General features: G+C 34.3%; 1 protein-coding gene and 1 long non-coding RNA gene across 6 annotated transcripts in view; one reads left to right on the top strand and one right to left on the bottom strand.

The window, feature by feature from the left end:
• The window catches only part of LOC112147344, a 24,803-nt gene extending 12,716 nt beyond the window's left edge, over positions 1-12,087 (bottom strand). The window contains exons 1-2 of the long non-coding RNA XR_002919440.2: positions 11,907-12,087; positions 9,905-10,105 (exon numbers count right to left, since the gene is read on the bottom strand). This is a non-coding gene — a long non-coding RNA (uncharacterized LOC112147344). The remainder of the gene's footprint in view (positions 1-9,904; positions 10,106-11,906) is intronic.
• tnr (tenascin R (restrictin, janusin)) overlaps positions 1-19,075 on the top strand; it is a 193,067-nt gene that overhangs the window by 169,058 nt on the left and 4,934 nt on the right. For all 5 annotated transcript variants that reach the window (XM_024273657.2, XM_024273660.2, XM_024273658.2 and 2 more), the window contains 5 exons: positions 3,190-3,320; positions 8,352-8,484; positions 9,583-9,734; positions 10,899-10,995; positions 17,208-17,369. In XM_024273657.2, coding sequence (XP_024129425.1) covers positions 3,190-3,320; positions 8,352-8,484; positions 9,583-9,734; positions 10,899-10,995; positions 17,208-17,369 — 675 coding nt within the window. The remainder of the gene's footprint in view (positions 1-3,189; positions 3,321-8,351; positions 8,485-9,582; positions 9,735-10,898; positions 10,996-17,207; positions 17,370-19,075) is intronic.

Here is a 19,075-nt window from a genome sequence, read left to right on the forward strand (position 1 = left end):
AGACTTTTCTTTGAAATTGGTCAAGCTCTAGTTTTTGAGGTCGGTGTGACTGTACCTGTAGACTGACAGAACTGTATCCAGACATTTGATCTTATCAACTCTATGGCAAACAATGTGGATACAGAGAATATAGATTTAAAGGCGAATGTGGATATGAGGTAGAAAAATGGTTGAATATCAATTCATCCATCCATTATGCTCAGTTTACAGTTTCAGAAGAAATTCATAACAGCACTGTTTGAAATGGAAATGAAGCCTTCCTTTTTTCAAGCTGACCTCACATTTATTGAGTTTTTTCTTTTTTTTTTTTAGAGAAAAGCATGGCGGTGAGGGGAGGGAACTCTTCCATTTTAGCTGACTTGCAACTCTTTGAGTTTTGTTGCCAACTTCCTGCAGGGAGTTAAAAAAAATGTTAAGCTGCAAATAGTTTGTTTCCCCAGAGGAGCAGTGGAGGAGCAATGGAGCTACCTGGCCTGCATTGCAGCACCTCTTGAGATGTAAACAAGCTATAGGAACAGGACTAAGACTAAAGACAACTGAACAGATTTTTTTTAATCAAAATACTCAACATCTACTGAAACTGAATTTTGCATTGTCACTCATGCATAAAGTATTCAACAAAGAGTTGTCTGCTCCTCCAATGCTAAGCTATAAGCTGTGAGCCGTAGGGCGGGACATCGCATCGATTTGCTGTAAGTGTGTCAATAAACCTGTAGAGTGCAGCATCAGGACTTTTTTCTCTCAAAAGTTGCACGGCATGGGAAGCAGTCTGGGTTTTTGCCTTAGGGAAATTCACTCCAAACTCTCCACTTTTTAAGAAATGACTACTACAGTTTCAGAACCATCATCTATGGTTCAGTCCTGACAAATCAGCACTGCATACTCTTTCATACTTCTCCTACATACTTCAAGATGTGAGGATTTTTATAATAACATTATGTTTCAGATTCATTTTATTGGTTCTGTAAATGAGATGCAGGCTTGGGGGGAAAAAACAAACAAATCCATCATGTCTTTTTGCCAAGTGGCTAAAAACAGGGTTGCCACAACTAAAAGATATGCAAGAGGAAAAATTACAAAAAGGCTCAAGGCACAACATGATAAATGATATATTAAAATGCAATAAAGTTAAGTTTTATATTAAAAACAAGTGTGTTCAGCTAATTATCTAATTACTTATTTAGTAGCATCCTGAGTCACACCTAATGCTGCCAAAAGTGGGGAATGTAAATACAGAAAAACATATGCAGCTTTTGTGAAACTATTTTTCCTCATAGAACTTGAATAAAAAGACTGAGCAAACCAACAAAAAAACAGAAGTAACTGATCTAGCACGAACTTTTAAAATTGTGCAGCTTAAACTCAAACATTTATGCAAAGATAAGTAATTAAGCAACAGTTTGGAGGGATTTCCAAAAATCTAAAATGCATTATTATTATTATTATTATTGCATATTGATATCGTGCACAAATACAGCTAACTTTTTTTTTCAAGACAGAGTCAGACAATTAGCTAATTATTATCAAAGAGGAAAAACAATTGAAGATTTTTTTTTTTGCACAATACAACTAATTAAATTTTCAATTATGTACAGTGGAGAAAAAACTCTATATGAGCTAAAACTTCAGTAACTTCAGTGTTTAATAAAAACATTTATTTCACTGTCATTACTCAAATGGCTGCCAATGCTCCCACAAAGTTATCTTTACCCCTTTATATTCTTTCCATTGATCTCGATGTTTTTCTTCCTTCTGTCTGGAAAAATAAGATTTTTAGAGCTAACTCAGAGAGGTAAAGATTGGGGAGGTTAAAAGTAGTGGTTCCCCTTGCAGACATATCTCATCACTAGTGTTTATTTATACAAATAAAAGTGATTAAAAGATAAATACATTATGTATGCTTTCTGGTAAAATACAACTGCTGTTCAGAAATTAAAAAAATATATTAATGGTGAAAGAAAATAAAAAAGTAGATGAGAAGAGTAAAATGTTTGGTAATGTTGGACTTAAAAAGGGGGAAAAAGGAAGAGTGGAGAGATTGAAAAACATCACTGCAGACTTTGGTATCTCTGAAAAGTGATGCTTTTATCTGTGAAAGCACACATCTTACGCTCTTCTTTAAAACCAGTTTTCTCTCCTGACTCTTAGACTGTCTGGACTTCTCTTGCTGTTCTGAGAATAGTTATCTTCAGTCTTTCAGAAATGTATCAGTGCAGGTTCAGGCTGTTAATTACAGAGACGTCACTGATCGATCTGCATCTGTTCTAAAACACTCATTTAATGTGGGAAAAACAGTTCAATTTCTATGCTTGAAGATTCAATTTAGGTTAAGATGTTGAACACGAGTGAAATACCAATCAAAAGGCTTTTTTTTTTAAAGCATTGACCTAGAGGCATAATAAAGGAGATCTCTGGGTGGGAAAAATAGCTTATGTATAAGATGTTTTGCTTTGAATTTATATACGCTACATTTCCTGTATTACTGCTGATGCTATATCTATTTGAATGGGTTGTAATCAGTGATTCTGCACTTTTCTGGTCAGGAATGTCATGCAGTGGGTGCACACAAAAATGTCCTCTAAAAAAAACATGCACAAATCAGCAAAAAGGATGCTTGAGAATAATAATAATGAATAAACAGAGACTAAAAACATGAACAAGAGCAATAACATGAATACAAAATACAACTTACAACTAAGAAAAAATGCCTTTTCAGGACAATTTACATGGTGCAAAAAATTTGCAAAACACAAATAAATTGTTGCAACATTTAAAAAATATATAGAAACATGTCTTGGCTGCAAAAATATATTTTAAGAAGAATAACCACCTTAAAAAGTCTGTTAGGAAGTCTTGATGTCTGTATTCCAAATTTACAGCAGTGTTTTTTTTCTGCTCATGAATCAAAGTGCTGTAGTTTTCTGTCTGAAACGCTCCCACCTTCTTTATACTGATAGATAATGTACCCCAGAGTCCTGATGTAACTCCACGAAACAGAATTTCCAAGAGCAAGGTCATTTATTTTTAATGAAAACAGAACTGAAGATGTAGTGGGTGAATGATGTCATTACCATGTCAGTGAAACCTAAAATGCAGTGCAGTCTAATTTTACTATGCGTAAGGATTCGTGTGTCTTATATCAAGATTTGAAAAAAAATATTAATAAAACTCCTTTGACTTTTTTGGCAGCCATGGATGCACCCGTGAACCTGACAGCCAGTGAAGTAAACCACCGCAGCGCTCTCATTTCATGGCAACCACCACTTGCAGAAATTGACAACTACATGCTCACCTACAGGTCATCTGATGGCAGCCGCAAGGTAAGTGATACGTATGCTGGCTGGGGTTTCACACATTTTTGTTCCCATTCTCACTACAACTGTTTGTGCACATTGTAAGACTTCATTTCTTTTGATAAAAGTATTGAATATTCTTGTAGCTTTGAGCATAAACGCGTGACTCCTCTACATAAAATCATGTAATATTGTTCCTAAAATGCACCTATCAAAGTGTTTGTACATAATAATACTCATTCATCACATTGACACTTTAGATCTTGTGAAGTCAGATGTTGCCGTTCGCTTTACGCTAATGTGGAGTCATGGAAACTCCGACCAGCCTGTCAATAGCGGTGTAACGTTAATGTGCCTCAGTGGAAACTTTGATTAGGGGGGTTTGGATTTGGCTGACTAAAGCTAATCAAGCACATTAGTAAGAGCTGTGCTGTCAAAACTGAGATCGATGCTGATGTTGTGATCATTTACCACCAGCCTCATTCTGCAGAACCATCTGTCCTTGTTGGTGCTGCTATACTAGCCATCGGGTGTCACTCACGCACAAATAATAAATATTTTCAAATGAGTCATTTTCTAGAATTTGATTTTCCAAAGAATTGTAGGTTTACAGGCTGGATTTCAGTCAAGATTTTTTTGCCGTATGTGTGTGTAATTTTGGATTTTGTAGAAAATCTGCAAACGTGTATAAAGTATTCATTTTTTCAACTTTACTTTATATTACAACTTAGCCTTCATACACTTTCTTACATATATATATTTATTATTCATATATAAACATTTACACATATATATGTATATACTGTATGTATATACGTATATATATATATATATATATATATATATATATATATATATATATATATATATATATATTTATGTATGTATATATTTATTATACATATATAAACATGTACACATATATATATATATATATATGTATATACTGTATATGTATATACTATATATATATAGTTTAGTGCTGTAACGGTTCACAGATAATTCGTGGTCCGTATGGATCCGAGCCCAAGGTTCGCCACGTGCGTACCGCGGACCACCCCATCCCCTGCGCGGGCACACCTCGTGCTAGCATAATTTAAATCAATTGTCCTTTCACATCAAATGGAGTTTGTGTCAAATTCATGTAAAACAAATTTGTTTTGATGAGCGCTAAAGTAACTAGTTTATGGTTATCTTAAAGTCTGTTCCCCTGAAGCTCCCACTGCGTGTGGGAGGAGCTTCCGTCGAAAACTTTGTTTTATATATTTTTATATATATATATATATGTATATATATATATATATATATATTTGTCCATGTGATTTTTCGTAAATAAGCACATGGATAATAAGTACGTCATCTACACAACCGCCTGAGCGCTTAATTATAGTTTTGTTGTTCATACCAAATTTTAAAATGGTTTCTAATATATGAGATCTGAAATCAAGCCACATTTTTAATTTTAGAAAAAAATAAAATAAAAAGATAGTTCTAAATGATCTATTCTTTTCATATTTTAAATACATATAAGTCAGAATTTATTGTTAATAATCTGTGTGCTACTAGCATGGTGCTTTAAACAGTGAAATATACATTTGGCAAAAGGTATATAAATCCAAACTTAATTTTAAAATCTATCAATAAAAAATTTAAATGTTAAATCAAAAAGAAAACATAATTTATAGAGTAAACCTCAATATTGATAATGTATTGCAATATGAACTTCAACAAAAAATGCTAAAGTAATCAGAGAGAAGTTGTCTCAATCTGAAATCACTGTCAGGAAATTGCAATTAGCTGAACCTTTATGTTCAGCGCCCCACAGGGACGCAATCAACAACAAAAACAGTTCTTTTATCTCAGTTGTTCTTTGAATGAGAGCAGGCAGCTCAATAAAATAATGACTTGCTATCACATTACTCACAGATTTTTTATGATAATAGCTGACAGCTGGTAAAACCTGCTGTTACTGTGTTTTTCCATCAGCGAGAGGCTGGCAAAGCCAACTCGAGCTGGGAAGCTGCTGGATTTTACAAGCCGTACTTGTTAGAGAGAAGATGCTCTGTCACTCTGTTTTAAAGCCTCGTAGCATCATTTCATATAGACAGGAGACATTTAGCATAGAATTTCTCTTTTCAACTGAGATGGAAATTTAAATAATAAATACATATATTCTAAAAAATATGGTTTGCTGCTCTTTTATTTTAAATCAAAAATGGCTTGTCTTTTAATTGTCAAAGCTAACCCATAGATCACTGAAAAAGCCAAAATAGTTTAAGAAAATGTGTGTTAAACCATCAAATTCAAACAATGGGTTTATAATATATATCTATATATCAGAATAATAGTACAATAATAAAAACGATTGTCCAAGTATTGATTGGTACCAGTTAAAGACCCACTTCAACATGTCCTTGTAGCATTTTCCTCATGATGGAGAACACATTTTAATAATTTTAGAATTAAAAAACTTCATGTCTGGGTATTTTTTAAATTCAAATAAGGATGAATCAGGAGCAGAGGAAAACTCAACTAAAATCAAGAATTCCACGTACACAAAACCAAAGTTACAAAATATATCAAGAATTACGCACACACAAAGTCCCAAGTTTCAAACAAATCTAAAGTTACACACAAATCAGGAATTATGCACAGAAAAATCTAAAGTTATGCACAAATCAAGAATTATGCTTGCACAAATCTAAAAGTAAGCACAAAACTGAATTTACACACAAATCAAGAATTGCGTACGCACAAATCCAAAGTTACACAAAAATCACTAAGTATGCACGTACATATAAGGGTGAGTCTATTTTTTCTCCATACACACACAACTCAACACAATCAAAAGATGATCACAGTGGGACTTAAAAGCTCAGCTTGTTTCAGATTCTAGAAATGTAATTTAATGAATGAATGAATGAAATGGTTTATTTCAAGCAATCAGATCATAATACATAACATAACATATCACTTTTTTTTTTATATTAATTTTATGATATTATTTTTTCCGGTCCCAGTTTACTGTAATGAATTGCTTCAACAACAAGCACATCATATCGATCTTATCATCTTTATGATCACAAATATCACACAACTCTTGCAAACAGCAACTCCGATAACTAGCGTGTCAGATTAATGTGCTCTTTGTTTGATTTTCCTCTCGACTTTTACAACCTGAGGTCTGGCTAAGCTGAAAACGTGCCACAGCTGTTATCTCCACTCGTACAGTTAGGTTAAAAAAAACCTGCGGTGCTTCATTCAGCTCTCTTGTTACCAAGATAATTGATTTTTTTTTAATTTACACAAAGTAGCTATGAAATTAATTTCTTATCAGTTTACCAAGTTTGTAAGTGCATGTAACACTGGTGGTTATGTTCGTGTCTGGAATGATAACGTTTTCACTCAAGGACGGCTATGAATCCAGCAGACCACACAAACACAATCGATGGCCAAGGATGGGAAGGAACATATTAGCCTTGATAAAAAAAATAAACATAAAAAATCTGCACTGTATTGTTGCAATAAAACTGTTATCTTGACCTTCAAACCCTTGCGGGTGAATATCAGCTCTTCGGAGACAGTGAGACACCATTTACCAGCTGCTATACTACATAATTCACACGGACACGTTGCTCCTGAATGTGTGATTTTGTTTTTTCCAAACAGACTTAATATTTCATTCTTTCTTTTTCATATTTAATGAGAATTCTGGGAAAACTGTAACATATCATCTCTCAGAAAGAAGTACATGCATGAACTAGTTTTACTTCATTAAATAAGCGTTATTCAACTTAATTCAAGCAAAATCAAAGAGGCAATTTCACCGTAAAAGAAAAATGCTCTTCTACTGATGGTCGAAGGTCTTGTCTCTTTGAGATGAACTCAATAAAAAAAGGATACCGTGGAATATAACTCCATTGTGCTGTGACCTTTTCACTAAAAAAAGAAATCTGCTCCCTTTTGCTTTTCAAATTTTCTTCTTTCTGCCATTCCTACTTCATCTTTAATTTTTTTAAGAAAAATGTCATAAAAATAACTGTTTTAATTATAGACTTAATGCTAATTTCAATCAGTTCTCCCCTAAAGATGTTTTGTAGCTGCCATCTTTTGTCCTTTAGATCTTCATCTTCAAATTTCACCTTTTTCTGCTCAAGTTAAATTCCAAAACATGTTTATCACACAAGCAAGCCATTTTATTGGAGTTAAATATTTATACTGACCTATAAAAGTTCCCTTTAAAGTTGATTTTGCTTTCTTTCCATCCGTTTATGCCTCCCCAGAAAGCAAAAATGTCCAAAGCACCTAAACTGCCTCCTCTTGATGTGCAGAGCTAGCTGCTTTTCTCAGCTGCTTCTGTATATATTAGCTTTGCATTCTGTCTCAAAGGGAGGCCTCAGAAAGAAGATCATTTATACCACCTTTATCCTTGATCGCATCCGTTTCTTCACAGTCCACAGCTTATGGTTGTTGGTGAGGGTTGCAACAAAGGTTGACGGGGAAATTGAGAGTTTCACCTGCCCACTCAGCTCTCTCTTCTTACCAAAAGGGATCAATACGATGTCTGTAGTACTGCAAACACCTGTCAGTCTAATGCTGCACCCTTCTATCATTTGTAAACACCTGCTTTGTATTTTGTTTTTTTCTTCTGGTTAGGATTCATGAATTGATTCCTTCCTAACCCTGTAGTGGCATCCCACCTTTTTTTTCTGGCTTAGAAGCAACTTGGAAATCCAAATTCTCATCCCAGCTGTAAATTAGTCAAGCAATAGCTGGAGGTTATTCTCAACAAGCGCAGAACCATGGTTTTAAAGCGTCCAAACAGACCTGGATTTAGGGAACCACACTATAGGGTGAAGGTTGAATATAGAGGAGGGGACGTCTCCATATGCTTAGGGTTTGGGGTAGAGCTGTCACTTTACCATGTTAATCACAATTCATTAATTAAAGACATTTTAGTTGCTTTTTTTCTACATGTTCATGAAATTATCATTTAATTTTTATCTAACACAATTTTCCGTCCCTAATTATAGTTGCTTCATCCCTTGTGTGCTTTAGGAGCTGATCCTCGATGCAGAGGACATGTGGATCAGGTTGGAGGGATTGGCTGAGACTACAGAATACACTGTCAAGCTGCAAGCTGCAAGAGGACTTGACACCAGCGCCGTCGTTTCCACTACTTTTACTACAGGTATAAAATACACGATCAATCCAGCATATAATGGTCATAGTGTGTTTTTTAGTCTTTACATATTTTAAGATGAGTTTTGAACAGCAATCATCTCAAAATTATCATTATCTGACTGACGCTGATTGTGGTGGCATCAGTCAAAAATGTCCCCAAGATTTTGTGATGGTTCCCACTTTATTCTATTAAAATTAAAGTCCATTGCTTTTGTCCAAGTAACTTAAAAAACATATTTGAATATTTATAGAATCTTGAGCTATTTTTGATTTGGTGTCCATGTTGGAAAGTGCCAAAAATATGGAATTACTTTATGCTCCGTTGTCATCCTATGAAACTAAAATGTCACCAATTAAAAATCATTGTAAATTTAACAGTAAAGGCATCCAAAATATTCAAAACCTGTCATGCAGAAGGTAAACTTAAGAAGTGTAGTTACCTTTAAGCGTTGACTCAACTCCTGCTAAAAATATACATCAGAGAGATATAGTATGTCCTTTCCATCAAACTCATTTTGACAGGTGACCTTTGACCTCCACATTCCGATGTGATGACGTAACAATTTGATATCAATTTTATATAAAGTTTATATAAAGTTTATATCAAATTGATATCAAATTGTTACGTCATCACATCGGGATGTGGAGGTCAAAGGTCACCTGTCAAAATGAGTTTGATGGAAAGGACATACTATATCTCTCTTACATCAATTTAAGTAATACTTATTTTACAACCCAGAATATCAGCATGCATTTTATTTGCATTTTTGTCTTAAAAAATGATCAAATATGCTAAAATAATAAAAAAAAACACAAATTAAACAATTTGTCAGAAAAATGTTAACTTTTTCTTCAATAAAAAAAATCTTTATTTATTTTACTGTGTTACTGTTATTTTACTGTTTTCCAAAAATATCAACGTTAAAATATCTATTGCAATAGCAATTGCCTATTAAAATAGTTTTACGAAAGCTTTAAAAATCCTGGATATTTTTATCAGCTAATGTAAGTTTTGTTGATTTGCTAAATTTGAGTGTGTTCAAACTGACAAACGTAGAGGGCGCCAGATAAGACTTGTCATGTGTGGTCCTGTGCTTTTCTCCAGGGAGTCGACTGTTTGCGACTCCTCAGAACTGTGCCCAACACCTGCTGAACGGCGAGACACTGAGTGGCGTCTACACCATTTACATCAACAGGGACCCCAGCCAGGGTGTGCAGGTGTACTGCGACATGAGCACAGATGAAGGAGGCTGGATTGTAAGTCATCGTAAAATGAAGACTTCCTTTTTATAAAACCCACTCCAACATTTTGTGTTTTTAAATTTGTCTTTTAAGCAGTTTTCCTCAAAATGTAGGGCATGTATAAAACAATGTGGTGGTGCGTTCACACCAAACACGGGAGGCGTGTCAAATTTGCGTCTACTAACCAGAAAACGGCAGCCTTCGCCGCGGCGCTTGCTAGCTCAGCGAGATCCATATGAGGCGACACTCGCTTGATCTGCCAAACCCCGGGAAGTAGAGCTTGCTAAGCTGTTCACTGGGCGGCTGCCTAGATGGGGGAGGGCGTATCCCGCCTTCACCCAGCAGTAGTCGGGAATGTCTCCGGCAATCCTGTGGGCCCCAGCAGGCTAAGGAAATGGATGGAAGTACAGGACGAAAATGATCATATTGCGCCGCCATATTGAATCTCTGTCTCTACCCTTTGATCTTGTCACTGAAAATGTCACATGCCCAAAGCTGAGTCCCTGATTGGTTGACGCGCCAAGGCCCAAATCGCAACATGCCACGTCTTTATACCTTCCATTTTTGGTGTGAATCCACCATAAGAGTAAAACTACGTTTCTGAGTATTTCTTTATTCAAATCATGCTGGATCAGGATCAGATCAAAACCTACAATTTGAAAAAGCTCGGATTTATGACCCAGTAACTGCCAGTCGAATTTCTCCACCCCATCCACTGTAGATCCTTTAGCACCTTCGTTTTCCTCGTCTGAGCTGGTATCTGGCTCAAAACTGCATGGCTGCGTTGTCATTTTTTGCTGCACTGATGTTATACAGCTGTTTAAGCGTAAACATTGGTATGCTGGGATTTTAACGTGGAATTACTTCTGCCCAGTCCTGCCCACATCGTAGAGATGAATTTTGCAAAAATATGTTTTAAAAAAACCAACACAGACTTTTTGATTTGGGCTAAAATGGCATAATCATAATTAAAAGACCACTGGAAACTATTTTAAAATAGAGAAAAATATAGTTGGAGTGTGACTATAAATCTGTATGATGACAAAAAAACAGAAGCATAAGTTCCCCCTATATAAATAAAATACATATATATATAAATTTGTCACACTTCCCCTTAGCATGTATACTTTTTCAACACAAACAACATTTTTTTTCTCATCTTTTTATAAAATCTTGCAGGTCTTTCAGCGTCGTCAGAATGGCCTGACTGACTTTTCCAGGAAGTGGAGTGACTACCGGGTTGGTTTTGGGAACTTGGAGGATGAATTCTGGCTTGGTAAGTTTCTTTAGAAAATAATTTTCAAGAAAAGAACAAATAAACACGATTTCCAGTCTCTCAGCACACGACCTGTCTTTTATGGCAGTAGAATTCACAGCTTCGATTAAGTTATCTGCTGCCTTATTCCCCCTTCTCGCTGAATTAAGTTCTGATGCAATTTATGTCCAATATTGAGCTGCAACATGCCACCTATTTTGTTCAATCTCATCTTCAGTTTTCTGAAAGGTGCGTCACCCTGTCTGGCCTGACACCATCTCCATGATTGAGGTGGATTAAATGCATGGAATCAATAGAAGTTCATTGCTCCTATTTGGCTTCAAAATCTGCTTTACAAAGAAGAGAAAAGGCTTTTAGATTTGTGAGGTAAAGATGGTAAGACCTTGTGTCTGAAGGTATTCCATTTGACTTTGTTTCAGTCTTTAGCTCTTTTTATAATTTAGTGTATTGGATGTAGTTCATTGATCACTAAAATTTTGCACAAAAAAAATATTAATAATGATCTTTCCCATAATTCGCATTTTTTTTGTGTGTGTGTTTGTTTGTTTGGTTCTAATCTACAGGCATAATTAGGACTTTTAATTCTTTTACGGAAAAACCACACCAGTTAAGCCATGAAAAATGGTAAATAAATCAGGAAACAGCATTGAAACAATGCTTTTAAATGCAATTAAAACATCTCCAAGTTGTAGATTAGTATTACTGATGAAAATGATACATTTAAATGCTAATTAGACCGTTAACATGTTCATTGTTTTACAAATATGCAGCAACCAGCTAGCGAAATGCATGGGCTCAGTCTATTTCCTGAAAACAAACATGAACACAAAAACTAGCTTAAACAGACTTTATAAATGCATTATATAAGCGTATCCTTATTGTATTCATCATTGAACATTTATCAAACTTACACTTTTGGTTTCGGAGGTTTTAATGAGATGTTAAGACACAGGAGGATCACAGTTTGAACATTAGAAGCACATGTCCCAGAAACGGGATTTTCCGCTACCCATAGTGCAATGCGAGTACAGGCTATCCCGCCAAAATAAAATACAGGAAAATCGACAGAATAATCATGTTTAACTTAAATTGGACTGCTAACAAAAACATATTAAATATTTCTTAATAACATAAATGAGAAACCCTTTTTTATTCTTCTTCTTCTTCTTCTTTTTACACTTAAATCATTTTACTGGGGCAGAAAAATAAATATTGAAAATTTGTGGGATTCATGGCAGTAGAGATAGATGGACGCATTGGAATGGGTCTTTAAGATAAGACTATAATGTAAAGAATACATTTCCTTCATTCAAGCTATGTTGAGTTGAAGTTGAGTCAGATGTCATGAGAGAACTAACTGTCATTTCTTCGTGTTGCTTTTGTCTGTCACCAGAGTGAAGTTAAAGTCTAATCCTGTTCTGACTGAGAGATCTGTAGCTGTCGTGTACATTCTGGCACAGGTTCTGTAGATTTGTCATAGCTCCGACTCTACATTTCAATCTAAAAACCTGGCACATTTCCTTTGACCTGTTTCCACCTCCGCTGAATCAGCCATAAAATGCGCCCTCACCTCCTCTGGACATTCACTTACCTCCATCTCCGGGGACTTGTTTTACTTTTCAGGAGCCTCCCAGGCTACACTTTGCCTCTTTTTATTCTCCCTATCTTTCTTCTTCCTTAATACTGTGCTTTCAGTGAATAAAAAAGGTTCAAGGGTACAAAGCCAGATTAGAGTAGAATAAAAAAAAAACATGTTAGTATGAAACATTGGTCTCAGTTTTTGGTACCAAGTGGTTTTCAGCAAGTGGGAATTTACAGTTAAATGATCCACATGTGAGAGTCAACTTGCATTTTACGTAGCAATCTGTCATGAGTTTGAAAATTAAACGTCTTCTTTTTCTTTAAGTCTCTCCTGTAAACAACGACAAGTCAGTCAACTTAAAAACTTCTAAAATCTTCACCACCAAATAGAACAGAACCCATTATAGCTTCTTTTTAATGTGCCAATGTTTGTTTGTTTTAACGCTAGAGAGCATTTTTTAGTGGAACTTCATCAGGGTCTGGGAATAGAAATCTAATTTGATTTAACAACAATGAACCCAAATATTCAACAGCATAAACCAACAATGTTATGGTTCAATTTGGTTTGTCATTGACAATCTATACAAGGAGAAGTTCAATTTTTGCTGTTTATCTGATTTATGGGAATTTAGCTTAATTATAGCAAACTGTTTTTTTTCCTTAATCACTAAGAAGTCCTATAATTCACTCTTCATGTCCATCCATTGCACATGACAACGTTCACAATCAAAGTCTAAAAATAAGCTTTTTCTTAAACTAAAAATAGAAAAAATATATATAAAAAAATAAATACATGCCGTCTCAAATGTACCAGTATTATGGGATTAACCGAGCATAAACCCGCTCATTTTTGGAGTAAAAAATCTTTTAAAGAGATTGTATTGATACACTGATGCATTTTGCAGATATCACACTATTTGGCAACACATACTTCTGTTTTACGTCACATTTACAAACCCTCATAAATCACAGAGACAAAAAAAGTATTTAAAGGTGCATTTTGGGGTGAAGTACAGAAGGAAGTAAATGCTTAGTGATGCACAGATGAAATCCAGAATGTCTTTGGATGCAAGTCATAATTTGAATTCTGGAGGAAGTTGATTCGCTGTGGCGACCCCTGAAGGGAAAAGCCCAAAGGAAAAGAAGATTAAATCTGGAGCCAAACTAAAATACTGTTATAAGATAATTTGTGAAAAGTATATTCCAGAAAAAATATGTTAAATATTATGGACTTATATGTGAAAATTAGCTGGAGGGATAGGCTTAAATAAGCATCGGCTTCCTCATATCCTCTTTTCAAACATATTTATTTTGAGTTCAGTTTTTTATTCATTTATTTGATTTTTTAATTAGTTTTTATTGTTTTGTGGTGTTCTACACAGAAAAAAGAGAAACATTGGACCAATTAACAAAAGTTACGTAATGACTTCAATTTAAAATGATTACTTCTTATCTAATTACAATTTTGAGTTGATGGTTTACTCAACTTAAAAATTAATTTGATCAAATCTAATATTTTTAAGTATAATAGATTGCAGAACTTTTGTTAATTGATCTAATGTTTCATTTTTTGCAGGGACATTTTTTTGTATTTACATGTTTGAAATAAATCTAAATCTGAAACAAGAATCCCTTAACCAAAAACTGGTTATTCTTAAACTTACTTTGAAAAAATGTATTTTAATTAGCAAACAAAACTTTTTGTCCTTTTAGAAATCACATATAGCCATTCACATACAGTACTTGACTGGGACCAATTTATTTTGCATATTTTTTACCTACTAAGTGTTTTTGCTCCTACATGTCAACAAACTGCATCATTATTCACACTAAAACAGTCATCACATTTTCTTAAAAACCACATTAGCAAAATATTTTTTGACTTAAAAATTGTAACTGGTTGCATAATTGGTGACCTTAGCGTTTATCACCCCTGAACATGTGTAAATGGTTTCATCCTGCAGATGGTCACTGCAACTTCACAGCATCTAAGTGTCATCCTTCTTTGAAGACATTAAGTCAGTGTTTTAGCTCCGCGGGAGCCTTTGGGAGGCATTTAGCAAATCACTGCCTCTGCACACAGAATAACAATATACTGTACTGCACAATAGGAGCCATAAACATCCACTCAAACTGGAAAGAAGAGCCACTTAACTGGTTGGCAGTAAAGACCATGGAAATTGAGCTTTCATTATTATCTGTTGCACTTTGAGGACGATCTGTTTTAATGTTACTCTTATTCAATCTATTCTCCCTCCTCACTGACCTTTGTTGAACGCAGTGTCAGTTTGACGACGCAATAAAAGAGAGAATCGGATGACTGTGAGCGGCATGTGATCATTATCCCATTACGTCCTGCTTTAATGTCTCCTTTATTGTTTCTGCATCAGAGTAATAGAAAGACTGGTAATAAAATGTGATATAATAGGGCAGGAATGCAGTAATATGACAAAATGCAAATTCAATTGCTTCAGCTTAGACTACAGCAGTAAAAAAAAACAATAAAAATGATGTGTGGCAGACTAATTACTGATAATATTATGATACTGTACAGTAGAAATGAAAAAGTACTGTGTGTGTTAAGGACAAATTTATTACAACAATTGCTATTTCCTTGTCATCTTAAGTGCCTCTGGGTTGTAGCGTAGCGTATCTGACGTACTGTATTACAGAAGCTTAGTTTTCCAGCTCTCCTTGAGCTCCACTCTTTATGTCTTATCTGTCGGGGCTTGAGGACCCCCCCCCCTGTCAAATCATTCCCCATGTTGGCTCAGAAGTGCACATGTGACACATTGGCGAGGTTAAACAGAGAGGGACTCCATTCCAAATGTATGCTTTTTTTTTGTAATCTGATAGCAAAGGTACTTCCAATCGCTCCGGTGGCTGTGGGGCTTTATCAAACAAGCCCTGTTTCTGCTGCTTTTGAGATAGTCAGTGAAGTCTTTACATTAATAAAAAAGGAAAATTCTGACTTTTCAGGCCGGCTGTCCACCACTTGTGTCAATCATTAGCAACAGCTGACAAAGACATGTCACATGATATCAGAACCCTACCTCATCTCCTCCATCCAGACAGTATCTTTGACAGAAAGCATGTAGATGTGTGTGACTAAAGAAATCATGGTTAACTGTAAATTCTTTGTAAATTACAGAATGAGCGGTGTTGAAAAAGAAAAAGCCGTTCGGAAAATTGCTTTTTCATTTTATTCAAGAGACATTAAATGCAGTTACATTGTGAAAATGAAAAAGCATTTCTGTTTATGCATTTTCATTTTCAAATGTGATTATTATTATTTAATTTTGATACATATTTATTAAAAAACCTTTTGATAATGAAATGTCAAATGCCATTTTCTTTATCACTTTATTTAAGTTACGGAATGAGCGGTGTAAAAGAAGAAAAAGAAAAAGCCATTTGAAGGATTGCTTTTTCATTTCATTTAAGAGACAAATAATCCAGTCACATTCCAATATGTACTTTTATTTTGAATTATGAGTCACATGTGCTTCCATAAAAGCCCAGTTGGAGCCACAAAGTTTTCACTCACCCTTTAGAAAAACAAGATTTATTTTTATGTTTTTGCTACTGACACGATAGATTTAAATAAACTTGGGTGTGTTTTGTGTTTTATTTTTTTTTTTATAAACATGAAGAAAAAAATATATATTTTTTAATATGAAATAGTTTATAACTAGACAGAGCTTTACTTGAGTTCCTTTCAAAATAAAAGACACCCTACACCATAGGATCATGTCAATACAGCAAATGCAGTAGAATATGTCATCAATGATATAAAAAAAACAAAACAAAAAAAACTAAATCAGAGCTAATTAAGTGACCCACTATTATATATTAAAACCATGAGGAACACTTCAATTCTTTGAATTTGTTCAAAAATAGAAAATATGCTTTATAATTCAGGGGTTTATAACTTACAGTTACTTTTTAACATTTTAACAAGAGCCAGTAGTGGCCACAGATCTAGAGTTTCAACCTCATCAACTTTATTTAGAAAGTAAAAAAAGTGGGGGATTGCTGCCTATGCTTTGATTTGATTTAACTATGTATTTCAAGGATGAAAAATATTGAATACTGCATTAAAAAAAAATGACAAAACCCAGTTACATTAATCCCACTTCATATATAAAATAATAGAATGATTAAAAAAAGAGGAAAAAATAGCTAAGATTTAAAAAAACGATGCCGTCTTCTCGACAATTTAATTAATCATAATTAAAAACTAGACTTTGCAGTTATTTGTACAGTGTACACACATTAGATGAATGAAATGTTTGATTATCAATCAAAGTCAAGTTTGATTTGTTTCTTAAAACTGTTTAGGGAAAAACAAATTTATATAATCCGGCCCTTTTGAGTTATTTCTTTTTAAATGTATATATTTTTTTGCATCGTTGCCAGAATCAGGCCCTTATCAGATGAAGTGCAGATTATTTATCGAGTAATAAAATGGAGTGCTAATGGATTATCCTCTGAAAACGTTCTTCGATCATTTCAGTAATGACACTTCAAGTCGCAGATATGTAGTGCGACTCATAACAACTTCATGACTGTCAACAAAAAACATAATTTGAGAACTAAAGTACACATTTAGCCCATTTCTTTCTCCACAGGTCTTGACAACATCCACAGGATTGCTTCTCAAGGTCGATATGAGCTGAGGATCGACATGAAAGACGGGCAGGAGTCGGTCTACGCCAATTATGACAAGTTCTCAATTGGAGATGCAAGAAACCTCTACAAGCTCAGGATAGGAGAGTACAACGGCACTGCTGGTATGTGGCTGAACGCAGGTCCTCTGCACTGAACAGAGGGGCCTTGATCATTTTTATGTTATGAGTCATCTATATCACTCATGGTCCCACACCCACACCGCAGAGAAAAAAAAAAACCCAAAATCTTAATTTTTTTCCCTTTTTATTTATAATCTGATTCCAAAGGAAGTTTTATTCTGAAATACTCCTGGATTCTCCCCACCACATCTGACTCATTCTTGACGCATGTCAAGGTGCTCGGTCACATGTCTCAAACACTACTTTCTTAAAGCTGCTGCTAAAAGGAAACCCCCAGCTATCAAAGTTAGCAAAAAACAAAAATATTTGGGAAGTTTATTTTTGCAGAAAAGGGAAGAAACAGAAGAGAACCTTTTAACTTCAAGGAAAAAACAATCTGCATTTATCAGACAAAAACTAGAGTTCTTTGCATTAAATACGAATTATTGTGACATTTGTTTCCTCACTACATGATAATTTATAATGTTTAGAAACTGGCTGTCTCATGTTGTGAGGATGCCACAAATGAAGTTGCTCAGTGGATTCACGCTTATAACTATTAGTGCTGACATTGTTATTTTTAGTGTGAATAATTAATCCTGACCTGTAATTAATTAATCTAGTTAATCTATTTTAATCAAACCTGAAAATTGTTGTCAAAAGCCTCATTTTGAGGTATTTTCATTTAAATTTTTGACATTGTGGGAGAGTAAAAAACAAAATACAACTAAAAAAGTGGCTTTGTGAAGTTTTCTTATTATATCAAAATTCGAACCTTTACTTTTACACCATTTTGTGGTCATTTATCAATCTCAATTAGAGAAAAAAACAAGAACAAAACATGAGGTCCAGAGCGCTCTAATTTAACACATAAAAACAGTGGGAAAACTTTTCTGAGGAATCCAAAAAATGTTTACTTCAAATTTATTTGTAATACTGCAATATATATGTTGACATCACAGCAGTAATGCAGCGCGTGCCACATACAGGGACCCCAAGATATAAACAGGAAGCAATGTATGACACGTTTTTAATCGAGTTCAAATAAAACATTCATGCAAGTAAATAGTTGTTTTCCTTGTTTCTTATTTTTGATAACATAACAACAGATTGAAAATTGGATTAACATGATTAAAAAAAAAGCACTACTTTATATGTAATTAATTAATCACAATGTATGTAATACATATTTGTTTAATTTTTCTACAAAATACTAATTTAGGGACTTTTTTGTCACACCTTAATCCTGTAAAGCCCACTACATCAAGTAATTAACAGAAAATTTAAGTTTTGGTTTTTTTTCTTTATGATATTTAAATATCAATCATGATACAGTGTGTGACTTAGCAAAAAATATTGTTAAAGAAAAAAAAGTTTCTTATTTAGCCATTGTCTCAAATTTGATCCATATATTTTTAACATGGTGGAACTGTATTATAAATAATTAATTATCAACAAATTTCACATATTTTCAATACAGTAAGTATTCATGTTGAAAAAAGAATAGCAATAGATGAGCTAACCTGAACCTAAAGTGTTGAAAATTAGCTAAATGTTTTCCCGCCAAAAGTGTTTTTGAGATGTAATGGAGGCAGCCATTTTGTAAAGATCAGGAAAACCCTCTACTGCCCCTAGTGGAATGGTAATGCACTGCAGGGCAGACAAATTCAACCAAACTTAAGGGTTTTTTTCTCCATATTACATAGAAT

The sequence above is a fragment of the Oryzias melastigma genome, linkage group LG17, assembly GCF_002922805.2.
Source record: "Oryzias melastigma strain HK-1 linkage group LG17, ASM292280v2, whole genome shotgun sequence".
In the NCBI taxonomy this organism is placed as follows: domain Eukaryota; kingdom Metazoa; phylum Chordata; class Actinopteri; order Beloniformes; family Adrianichthyidae; genus Oryzias; species Oryzias melastigma.